This window comes from Anser anser (assembly GCF_964211835.1).
Source record: "Anser anser genome assembly, chromosome: 6".
Lineage (NCBI taxonomy): Eukaryota > Metazoa > Chordata > Aves > Anseriformes > Anatidae > Anser > Anser anser.
In genome coordinates this window covers 30512946-30525574 of record NC_139726.1, presented here as the reverse complement: position 1 = coordinate 30525574, position 12629 = coordinate 30512946, and the positions used below count along the sequence as shown (strand labels likewise).

At 45.5% G+C, this 12629-nt stretch overlaps 1 protein-coding gene across 16 annotated transcripts in view; it reads left to right on the top strand.

Annotated features, from left to right (window-relative positions):
- The window catches only part of TRPM8 (transient receptor potential cation channel subfamily M member 8), a gene marked incomplete at its 5' end in the record, with an annotated part of 140709 nt that overhangs the window by 56113 nt on the left and 71967 nt on the right, over positions 1-12629 (top strand). For 2 of the 16 annotated variants that reach the window (XM_083841500.1, XM_083841489.1), the window contains one exon: positions 8657-9689. The exons of 8 other annotated variants lie outside the window; for them this stretch is intronic. In XM_083841500.1, coding sequence (XP_083697626.1) covers positions 9510-9689 — 180 coding nt within the window. Of the gene's footprint in view, positions 1-8447; positions 8586-8650; positions 9690-12629 lie in introns of those variants that run through there. 6 more of the 16 variants (XM_083841504.1, XM_083841503.1, XM_083841496.1 and 3 more) reach the window with 5 other exon arrangements.

The window sequence follows — 12629 nt, the reverse complement described above, 5'->3', positions numbered from 1 at the left end:
TTTTTTAATTTTTTTTTCCTTTTTGAGATGTGTTTCTTTGTCTCTGGGATTCTGCCCCAGGACACACATGCACAGCTTGTCATTGGCACAGAGCAGCCACACACCCTGCTAAGCCAGCATCTCTTGTACAGGTTTCATGGTGGAGAAGAACCAAGCCCTGTAGGATGCTGAGCTGCCAGTGCAGCCAAGTGGCGCAGCTGGGGGAGTAGCTGCTTTTGTGTGGTTAGCCAGACCATTCCCCTGTGCGACGTGCTCACCTTTGAGACAAGAGCAGGTAGTCTCTGGCAGATGTAGGAGCAATCCCCACATCACTGATCAGCCAGCGTGCCAGCTACCTGTTGTGGCTGCTGTACTCAATATGCATGCAGTGTCGCTGCTCCTCTCCTAAGCAGAGTCCAGAATAAAACCCCAGAGCAGCAATTGCTTCTGGTACATGTCTTATTTTTAGGGTAATCCTTAAAAGTACGTCGGTCCTTAAAATCCTTTAACAATCCTTCTTCCCTGGGGAGAACAGCTTTCTGTCAAGCTGTTCATCATGTAAAAATATTTGCCTTTTCCATTTCTGGCTAGAAAGCTGTTTTCACCTGTGGTGCGTTAACCATGGCTGCCTGCCAGGAGCCACCAACTGCTCTCTCAATCCCTCTCCTCAGCAGACCAGGGGGAGAAAATAAGATAGAAAAGCTTGTGGGTCAAGGTAAGGACAGGGAGACCACTCACCAGCTGCCATCACGCTCTGGTGTGGGATCCTCCGTGGGCTGCAGCATGGATATCTGCTCTGCTCTATCTCCGTGGGCTGCGTGGATCCATGCCTAGAGCACCTTCTCCTCCTCCTTCAGTGACCTTGTGTCTGCAGAGTTCTTTCTCTCGCACTTTTCTCCCTCTCACGGGAGCTGCTGCACAGCGTTTTTTACTCTTTTAAAAATGTTATCACGGAGGTGACAGCAGGTTTGCTAGTGGGCTCAGCTTTGACCAGCAGTGGTTCTGGTTTGGAGCCAGCTGGGTCTGGTATGGGGGTAGCCCCTGGTCTCTGCTCAAGAAGCCACTCCTGAAGCCCCCTGCTACCAAAACCTTGCCATGTAAACCCAGTATCTCACCTGAGCTTGTATTAACAGCAGCATCTGGGCAGGGATGTTGTTCGTGTCCTTGGTCAGAAGCTATGGGAAACAGTTTTTTCTTTTTTTCTTTAGTAATAAAAGCCAGGAAACCTGAGGCTCTACCCTAAGACATGAATTAAACCACTTATCAAATCCAATATTTTACTCATCTCTTACCTCTGATGCTAAGCCAGTAGTCTGAAGAGGGTGAAGTCCTGCTAAGAAGGCTCACTTACATAACCAGGGTCTGTGCTGGCCACAGTTAATTATGACTTGTTACCATAAGTGACTTTAAAACAATGTCTTTTGAGGTGAAGAGCACTTTGTGCTCCCACAGGCACAAACTCCTTGTAGCTGTAGTTTTATGTGCTTCTATCTGAAAAATGATTCTGTTCTACAGGCATCTCTATTTTTGTAGAGGGGATGTTTTGCCAGTGCTGGGATGGAGAGTCATGGCTTGCCTAATGACTGTTTTCTGCGCTGTGATTATGTCAGTTTGTGTAGGAGTGGCGGAAAATAACAGCTATTTAACATGAGATGATCCATTCAGCTGCAGAGTCAAGAAGTCTTAGTGGTGGGCTTGAGTTGATGAAAAAGGGGATTTTCAGAGAGAGATGAAACTGGTAGGAAGATGGGGGGTAGATAGCATTTTCCAAATAATCATTTGTCTGTTGCCTTTAGAAACCGAAGACTTGGCTTAAATAGCATCCCTCCCACAACATACTTGATGTAGTAAATACTATGCTATGAAATCCAATGCCTTCAGACATGATTGCTAATGCTGTTGTGATTGCAGGGACTTGACTGTTCTGGTCAGCTGTCTTTAAATGAGACTGCAGCCTATGCTGCTCCTCGCTAGCAGCCTTAATCTTCTGTTTACAGTATGATCTCAATCATCTGCCATAGAAACAAAAATAGAGTTGAGAGGAGCAGGAAAGAAACAGCTGTTGGCTTTACACTTGCCCTTTTGTGCTCGTTTTGATCCTTGTATCCTGCTGTTCATGATTCAAACCCGCCCCTGCCCACCGTCCAAACAAGTACCAGGCTTTGTGAAACTCACTCATACAGGTTGTTTCCGTAAATTTCCCACCTGGTTTGCAAATATTTGTTAATGTTGGAGTGAACCTGTGAAGCTGGAGTCCTGGCTCTACTCCTCTTGCAGAAATGCAAGTTGCAGTTTCTGTTTTTTTGTAGTTTATACCATTAAGTATGCAACTGTAGAATTTAAGACCTCAGAGCACCTTTCTGACCTTGTGAAATTATTCTTAGCTGCAGTTTTCCATGAGCTAAGCAACGCAGTTTTATCTCCGCTGTAGCAAAGTTGCCTGCCTGGCTTGGTTGCTTTCTTAGTGTCTGCAAGTTCCTGCAATAGCCTTTTAAAAAGTAGCTGGTGGTCCAATATGATCTGTGTTGGCATAACTTAAATATCTAACCCTTGGAAACTAAGTGTGGTAGCTTTGGAGTGAAATGATCAGGGAGGGTAAGGCTCCATGGAGAGTCTGGCAGCAAAACCCGAACATGAGTGGCCTGGTTCCTGTGGATGTCCCAGACCTGTGTTATCTGCAGTGTTGGCTGTGGAGACCAAGACTTCTACAAGTCCTCCCTGGTTATGAGCAGGCAGAGGTTTCACTGGGGTGTGGAGCATCTCCTCCATGTCCATGCTTGCACATAGATCGTCTGTCTCTTTGTGAGACTCTTTTTCCTGACATGCTCTGCAATGCTCGCTTGCAGATTTGTCTGTCCACATCTCTGCAGCAAGGAGGTGAAACTTCAAAGCCTAACTTAACCTTGAAGGTGGATTTACTGCTGCAGTTGCTTCAGATTTTTTTTTGCCTTTCCTGGTTCTTTGTGCTACGGAAGCTTTTGCTCCGTGGTTGTTTTTCCAGGAAATGCAGCCAGGATTGATTGGGCTCAGAGCTCCTTTTGCAGCTAAAGATCATCCTTCTATCAGCTCATCCTGTGGGAGATTCAGCCAGAGAGAACAATCTGGCCTTGCTTCTACTGTAATTGCCACTTTTTTTTTTAAAGTATATAAACAAATACATGAAAAACAATTTTTTGACCATCAGAAGAAACCCCTCCAGGTTTTCGGATAGGTATGTCTCCATCAGCTCTAAAGTCTTCTCCTTTCATGTCCCAGATATTAAAATACAGTACACCAAATAGGTCGTGTGCAGCTGAATCAAATTTTGTTAGGTCTTTAGTGTGTTTTGAAGTTGCATGCCTTTGAAATAGGAAGCTAGGCTTCTTATTGATCCCCCTCTTGTTCTCCTCCAGGCATTTGAAATTGGTCTGACACCAAACTGAGTCTGCAAGTGTTACTCAGAAATCACTGAAATTCTAAAGGAGACTGTGGGTGCATATTTTGCTCCCAAATATTTTCTGTTTTATGAGCTCAGAACAGAAGCTGCTGATTGAACTAGGTCTTGCCATGTTCGCAAGGATTTGCTCTCTAGAGGTGAGTTGGTTTCGAAGCAGCATCTGACACTAAAATGTGGTAGTTCTGTTGTTTGTTTCTCCTTGTCTTGGAAAGTAATTAATGTAAATCTATTCAGGAAGCATTCTTAATCTAACTCAACTGAGTAGGGTTTTCTGCAGGCTTGCAGAGATCAAAAAATCTTAACTATAACTCTTTGCTGATGACATCTACAGAAATGCCTGCAGAAAACCAGTGATCTGAAGCAGTTTGAGGTTAATACAGCTCAATTTGTCTTCTGGAAATATTTTTTTCTTTACCCGAGAAGACAGAAGACGAGCTCAGAATAGATCCTTTAATGAAAAAGCATTATCTTTATGCTATATATCTAGACAAGTGATGTATAAAACAAACAAACAAAAATCTACAGTACCTATGAGCTGGTGCATAGGGTTTGTCAGCAAAGGAGCTGCACCTTCCTCAGCTTGTACAGCATGCAGTTCCTTACCTCTGGGCTGGACCTGGTCCTGGACCAGTGGTTTGATGCAGGGCCAGCAGCAGTAGGCTCTGCACTGGGCTTTATTCTGTTTTTAAAAATAGGCAGCATAATGTAGATTACCTGACAGTGTGAGTGGCTCAAACAAGCTGTTTGGTACAAATGGATAAGATAATTTTATTTAATACATGCAAGTTGCAAATATCAATCAAACCTCTGTCTCAGAATCGTATTGATGTAAGTGGATTTTGAATCAGTATCATCAGATAATGATACAGGAAAAGCTGAGTTCTTATAGTTCGGCAGCACAAATAGCACTAACCTCGGAGCTTTCCCTGCTGGGATGTAGTTACTTGATTGTTGTGCTTATTCTTTTAAACTCGTATGGACTGTTCACTTAAACTCATGGCCACGGGTTTGTGGGCTTTTTCGGTCACTTGAGACTCCCTGGTCTCTGGGAATTTTGTTTTTCTCATAACAGAAGGCCTAGCTGGTTGAACAGCTAAAATGAGAACCTGCAGTGGGAGTGCCATGTGTTGAAGGAGGGAGCTGGCTATGTGCTGGCTATCTCACCTCTGTGCCCGGAGCAGATCTGCCTGGAAACTCTGCTAAGGCACGTGGAAAATGAGGAGGTGATTGGTGACAGCCAGCATGGCTTCACTAAGGGCAGATCATGCCTGAAAGTGTGGTGGCCTTCTACGACAGGGTTACAGCATTGGTGGATGGGGGAAGAGCAACTGACGTCTACCTGGACTTGTGCAAAGCATTTCACCTTGGCCCTATAAATTGGAGAGACATGGATCTGACGGATGGGCCACTCAGCGGGTAAGGAATTGGCTGGATGGTTGCACTCTTGCGTTGTGGTCAATGGCTCGATGTCCAGGAGGAGACCAGTGACGAGTGGTGTCCCCGAGGGGTCTGTACTGGGACCGCTATTATTTAACATCTCCGTTGGTGACATGAGCAGTGGGATTGAGCACACCCTGAGCAAGAGGGCAGACAACACCAAGCTGAGTGGTGCGGTCCACATGCCGGAGGGAAGGGATGCCATCCAGAGGACAGGCCTGAGAGGTGGACCCGTGTGAACCTCATGGAGTTCACCAAGGCCAAGTGCAAGGTCCTGCACCTGGGCCGGGGCAAGCCCAAACATGAATCCAGGCTGGGTGACGAGTGGATCGAGAGCAGCCCTGTGGAGAAGGACTTGGGGGTGTTGGTTAATGAAAAGCTTGACATGAGCCAGCAATGTGCACTTGTAGCCCAGAAAGCCAGCTGGACCCTGGGCTGCACCAACAGCAGTGTGGCCAGCAGGGTGAGGGAGGGGATTGTCCCCCTCTGCTCCGCTCTCATGAGACCACACCAGGAGCCCTGTGCTCAGCTGTGGGGCTCCCAAGCACAAGAAGGACAGGGACATATTAGAATGAGTCACTAGGAGGGCATGAGGATGATCCAGATGATGGCTGGAGCACCTCTTCTACAAAGACAAGGAGGGTGGTGAGGCCCTGGCACTGGCTGCCCCGAGGAGCTGTGGGTGCCCCATCTCTGGCAGTGCACAAGGCCAGGCTGGATGGGGCTTTGAGCAACCTGCTGTAGTGGAAGGTGTCCCTGCCCATGGCAGGGGGGTTGAAATTAGACAACCTTTAAGGTCTTCTCCAACCCAAACCATTCTATGATGAGATCAGCACATATATACTGAGATGAGAATATCTAGAGTTTGAGGTCAAGATGCTTATTATAATGCAGAAAAAAAGCAGACTGGGAGCAGGGGCTCAAGCCCCAGCGTTGCAGAGGTGAGGGCACTGACTAACCCTGTCTCCCTAGCTTGCATCTTCCTGCGCAGAGTTGCTTGGAGACTTAAATGTGCATCTGATATTAGACTAGATGTCATTTTTAACAATGTCTGGAGCAGGTCGGATGAAGGTACTTCTGTGGCTGCAGTGCGTCTGAAATTCCTTACTGGTCAACTTTTTCTCCCTGTGCTGAACCTATGGACTGATTTCTCCTGAGGGTCAAATGGCTTAGAAGGATTTTGACAACTCTGGCACAGCTCTCATTTGGAGTTCAGCAGTAAGAAGTATTTTAAGAACTGACTGACACATGTTTTGGGTAGGGCTCGGTACTATATCACTTAACCTCTGTACCCAGGCAACCATAAATCCACTTCCTTATCTTTTATGGGCTTGAATAGTTATAAATACTGGTGGCGAAGGCGAGCATTTTTCTCTTATACTTGTGCTAATGGGTAATACGAAGGAGGTTGGGGAAAGTGAGCTCTGAGTATTGCTGCCCAAACCAGAGGGAGGAAGAAAGTTTTAACCTGCTTTTGGCTATGAAAAGCAGATGCTATTCTGGCTGTTTAAAAAAAAAAATAAGTTGCTAACCTTTTTTCTCTGGTGTACATTAGACACGTAATCCTTTATCCTGCAGCTATGCAGTAGAGTGTTCAGTGTGACTAATACAGGGCTTTAAAATAAAAGAAGGAAAAAAGGGGGGAGAAGCTCTGTTGAGCATTTACTGGCCATCCTGTGCTCTGCACTGATCGTAACCAATGGAGTTTGTTGCACTTCAGCACAGGCAATAGGTTAGCTGGAACTACTGCGTCCTCTGAATTAATTCACTTCCTATGATTTAAGGTGGATCCTTTTTTCTCTAAACAAGAGTGGACTGTCTGCATTTTTCTATAGGAGGAGAGACTGAGTCTAACTCCTCATTTCAACCAAAGCATACTGGACGTGACAACTTACATCAAACTTCTTAGCTTTGGCGCACTCTAATAGTGTGGCTAAGCACAAAGAACTGCTTTTGATGTAATAACTTGGCTGAGTAATCAGTGCACAAGCTGAACTCATAGTTGATAGGTTTGAGGTCTTACAGGCGAAGGCAACTGGAGGCTTGTTTGTTAGGAAGAACACTAATGGTGAACACACCTTTGGATGTGCTGCTGGTCCCACCTCGTACTGCTCTGTGCTGGGGTTGCTTCAGTTTGTAAGATGGTGGTAAATTCCTTTTCTCGTTAGTTTCCCATCCTTTTTTTTTGGGTGAGGAGATTAGGTCAGGGATTGTCTTACTTTTTCTTTGCAGATGTGTATAAATCAATGGCATTCTGTGGGAGCTGGTGCCCTGCTGTGTTCCATCACTTTTAGTTTTGAGTAGTAAGATGTGACAGCTCACCTCTGTCGTGCAGGTTCTCTGCCTTTTGGTCTTGTACTTTCATGCGACCTGCTTCTTGAGCCGGTGGCTGAAATGCTGGGGGGCTTGCTGTTCTGTATCTGTGCTCTTAGTCATATGGGCTGAATTTTTGGGTAGACCTGTGTAGAGCCAGGAGTTGGACTTGATGATCCTTATGGGTCCCTTCCAACTCAGGATATTCTATGATTCCCACTGTGACTGCCAGCACTTGATGAGTGTAGATGTTTAGTAGTTAGAGCAGAAAGCTTAAACTTGCTGGAACAGGAGAGACGTAGAATGTTTGTTCTTATCTACAGAGGCAGTTAAGTAGCACCAGGACCTGGTAAGGTGTTTCTCTTTGAGCCGTATGTTTGCAGCCGGAAAAACTTGACTGTCTATAATGGAAGTCCTCTCAGCCAGTGCCTCTGAGTGCTTTCCTTGGAGCATGTATCCTGAGTAGCTGGAAGGCTACACCATCAAGAAATAATGTAGTAGTGGAGCATGGATGTTTCAGTCTTGGTGAAGTGTGAGAAGGAAGACCCTGCTCCCAACTGGTTAATCTGTGCTGCTTGGCCAGAGCGGTGGGCAGCTGATGAAACATTTGTCCATCTGTAGCACATTTTCCAAAATGCTAAGAATAAGATAGAGAATTAGAAAGAAATCCAAGTCTATTTTCATCCAGATTTATTATGGCTTTCTAGTTTGGTGTTCCCAGGAAGATTTACAAAGAAAAATGTAATTGCTTGCCTTATCCTCTGCCTTCTGTGGAAATCCGAAGGAAGCCTGTCTGGGAGCGTTACAATGCAAGGGGAACTGGAGGCACTCCAGGTGAAGACACAAAGGGTCTAATTCTGTTTCAGGACTTGATTCAAGATTTGGCATCTAGAAGGTAAGCATCCTTCTCAGTGGGAATTGTTGTTCCAGACCAGAAAGATTAGACCAATCTCAGTGGAGAAGAAAATATCTCAAACTTTCTGAAGTGGCTTGTGGCAGGTTCTTCCTTTGAGCAGTAAGCGTGTTGGCACAGGTGATGACTACTTGTTCCTGAAGGCAGATGTGTGACACAATATATCCAAAGCATTGACTGGCTAAAATATCAGCAGCTCACTGAAGGAAAGCAAAGACAATGGCAACTGCGTGAAAGGAAGTGAGAACGAGCACAGACTGGTCTGCGTGAGGAATTCAGGTTTTCTTAAGTGCCTGCCACTGGGGTGTGATGGTATGTGAGCAAATATCTATCCAGAATGTGCTGGGCTCACTCACTGCAGGCTCTGAAGATGTGACACATTCACAAAGATCAGCTCTGAGCCTAAAACTCCTCTTTTTCGGATTGAGTGGCCATACTCTGCCAGGAATGTCCTGCCCCAGCTTCGTTGGGTAGATGGTGTAGGAAGGCCTATGACCCCAGGAAAGTGTAAGTACTCTATAGATGTAGGCTCGTTTAGGTTGAGTTTAAGCTACTGAGCACGTTAATAGCAGGATGCCAATGACTTGCCAGGTAGAAAATGAGGACAAATCAAAGGGCAGATGCACCTGGAGGGGTATGGCCTTGTGAGGTGCCATTGCAGTGTGCCATGCTTTGCCCTGGGAGGACAGCAGAACAGCACAGACAAAATTTCCATCTGTACAGACATGCAACTGGCATGAAACCTGGGCTTAAAAGCATCTTTTCTGCAAGCAGCATTTACTCTTGGAATGTGTTAAAACAGGAGGCCTCAGCTTTTAGCCTTTCCAAAGAAGAAATGAGATCATCCATGCAAATATAATGTCTTTCGTGGGAAGTACCAGGCTGGAGTGACAGCTTCCCGTAAGCTGCAATCCTCTTTTTGTCTCTCTTTAGTCCTCTCTCAAGCCTATCTGTAACACGTACCTGTATTCCACAGAAATAGACTTGCTTCTTCCAGAGCTGAGTGTGATGAGTTGGATGGCTCTGACAGCAGCATTGTCAGCTGGTTTTTAGCTGGGCTTCGTTAAGCCAAGGCACTAATACTTTTTGATTCATCTGTTTGACTACACATGAAAGGCTTAAAACAGCAGGCTCCTAAACTCTCCACTGGAATTGTTTGCAGATGCAGACACTTAATGGTGAAAAAAGTATGCTTTAGAGCCTGAAGAGGGCTATCTAAACCTGTCCTCAGCGCTTTCAAGCCATAAATAAGACTTCAGGCATGTTTGGCTGAGGAAGCTTGTTAGCTTGGCAGGGGAGGGGGGTTGTTTCCCCTGTAATTTAAAAGATTGATTCCTAATTACCTACCTGAACGTTTGGTGTCGTGCATGCTGAGTGGCTGAATGTGGTGGCTGAAGATATAATTTCCCTTTGGGGGGTCCTTGTAATTGTATGGGCAGCGAAGTACCTGATCTTGTCACCTTTTGCTACAGGGAAACGTTCAGGTCCTGGAGATCCCAGTGCCTTTTCCGCAGCGTGGGAAGGAAAGGGAAAACAGAACTGCTTGTTTCACACATTCCTGGGCTGTGCTTGCTTCTGCAGTATCCCAGCACTCTCCCAGCAACGTGCGAGGTGACGTGGGTAATGTCTGTCATGTGCTGGTTGTGCTTTCATCTTCTTCCCAGGGGTGGGTGCTGTGCAGTCATCTTGCTTCAAATGTGCACAACTTCTATACGCTCGTTAAAGACGGGACAGCGAAGGGAGCACGTTGCCATCCATAGACAAAGCTGCTCTCAGGGCTGCGATGCACACATTGAGTGGTGATGCTGTTCACGGGAGGAGGAAGGTTTTGTGGCTGCTTTCACTCTAACATGATTTAACTATGCCTAGATTCAGTCCGTGGTGCAGAGAAGGATGCAGCCTGTCAGAAGAGGGGACTGTATGGTTTTCTCTGTAGTTCAAGAACTGATTTGATGGTGTCTAAAGAAATCAAACTGAAGCGAGCACTATTTTGCTCTGTTGATACAAAATCCTTCCTTTGATGCCTGCTGTCAGATGTGCTTTCGCAAGCTTTGCACTCAGTGTACTGGAGCCAGCCCTGGCACTGGTGCCTCTTGCTCCACAACCATTATGTTAGTGGGATGGGGAGGTATTAAAGCAGATCCCTGCTGGGCTGGTGGATTCTGGTAGGGGGGTTCTCTATTGCAACTGGAGTGATCTGGAAAATAAATGCTAAAGAAACTTAATGTCTAATAAAAAAAATTTTTTTTGAGCTGGATTTTTTTTCAGAGCCTTGGGATACTGGAATTCATTTGGAAAGCTCAGGGATTCAGTATGAAAGTAAGGGCAAGAACAGTTTATCTTTGCTTAAAAATAAGTGGGAAATGTGTGTGGAAGGACGAGCCAAGTCCTTCACTCTGATATGGTTTTAAATTGTGACGTTTTGAATTAGAGGTGAGCTGGATGAAAGGAAGGGGATGAGGCTGTTTTGCTCTACTGGGTCTGGTTGGGATGGAGTTAAGTTTCTTCACGGCATCCTGGGTGGTGCTGCACGTCGGATTTGTGACTAATGCAGTGCTGATGCCAGGCTAGCATTTTGGCTGCTGCCGAGCAGTGCTTGCACTGTGGCGAGGCTTCCTCTTGTTCCTGCTCAGCGCTGCCAGCGAAGGAGCCCAGGCTGGGCAAGGAGTTGGTGGGGACACAGCCAGGACAGCTGCCCTGAATGACCCAGGGCATGTATGTGCTGTATGACCCCGTGCTCAGTTCCTTTCGTGAGCTCTGGGTTTCCATCCCAGGACAAGAGCTGCTTGTCAGGCCACTGTGCGAGGCCACAAGAGACAGACAGGCTTTCCCCAAACAGCTGTGCTAATTAGGCTTGTACCACGTTTATTTCATTTTCTGGAAGATTTGTTTCCCTGGTAGAACAAATGAAGCTGGAAGCACTTTTTGTTTTGGTTTGTTTTTTTAATTTTACAGGTACAACTCACTTTTACAAGGAGCAACATGAAGTCTTGCACCTAGAATCTATGTAGTTCTACATGGCTTGCTTCATTTCAGGAAAAAATACAGATGGCATGACCTGCTCTGCGTCCCTTCATCTGGTTCTAGCTGTGCTAAAAAACATCTACTAGAGCCTGACCTCAGTTGCAGACTAAATCCTGTGCAAATGTTTGCTGTAAACAATGTACTTCTTAATCAGAGGAGTTAAAAAGAAAAAAAGGCATGCCTGATTCTGAAGGGAATGAACATTTCCCAAAACATAAACACACAGCAGTAGCTGCTTTCCCTTCGTCGGCTAAGATAAAACCTCACAGCTTGATCAAAACATTAGCTATACTAGCTGCACGTGAATTACTGGATGCTGTGTGTGTTTATAGGATCCGTGTGCCTGGCTCTGAATTTATAGAATTGTCAACATCCTGCTTTTAGGTTGCTCAAGGTTTGGTTTGTTATGCTGGCCACTGTAATGCAGAACGTCATGCAGAATTAAACTGCCTTAGTTAAATGTAGCTGCACTACTGGGCCACTTAGCAACTCAAGGTGAAAACTTTTTTTTTTTTTTCCTTCTCCTTCTGGCAATTAAGAGGAAGGGAAAGGGAGAAGAGATGTGGAGAAAAGCACTTCCCTTTTATGAGAAGCCTACTGAAGATGCTCAAGCAGAAAGGAGAACATGAAGAGGAGGGATTGCCACATGAGACGATGGGCACGCAGAGGGCTTGGGGGACTGCCATTGCCACCTGGGTGGAAAGAGCAGTCCTGGGACAGCGGTGTGGAAGCTTCTTCCACGTAGAGAGGCAGGAAGGGCTGCAGTGGTTTAACCAGTGTTAGACGGTGGGCAGTGACAGAGAAACTTGTGGGGGAATGGCAAAAGCATGGGACATCGGACTGTAGGTCATTTCACTATAAATGATAGCCATCTGTGACTTCCATGGTTCTGAGGACACAAATACTGTGTTTACCCAGTCTCAGATCTGGAGGGTACAACTTGTGTTCTTTTACCTTGGGGAATCACTCATCTTTCAGAGCAAAGAAATCCCTTAATTTAAACAAGTTTCATTAATTACAGGGAGAAAATATATACTTACGTGTATGTGTTTTTCTGAACTTGATATCAATGGGTTCTTGCTCCATGGAATATTCTGGAGGGGAGAGTAAGGTGTGTGTTTTGAACAGGCCTTGTACACTGAACCAGCTAGCTGGTCTCTTCTTGATGCTGCATTACAACTGTGCAAGGCACAAAGTGTGATATAAGTTGATTACTAAAGGTACTTCACAGCTGAATAGCGAAGCACTTTGCTAGTCCTTTCAGGTCTTTTGCTCAAAGCAGAAGGAAAAGTTTGCTAATACCAGCAGTGTTGTTGCTGCCTCTTACTTGCTAATGTCTGCTTACATTTTTTTCAATTGCATGAAAAAGCAGCCTAGTAAATTAGAAGCACTCAGTAGGCATTATGCTGCTCTTAATTATGTGGAAGCGCAGACAACATTCACAACAGTAATAGGAAAACTACCAAAGCAAATGCAGCAGGCCGTTAAATGCCAAATTAAAGTCTGAGCTCTTGAATGAAACTAAAT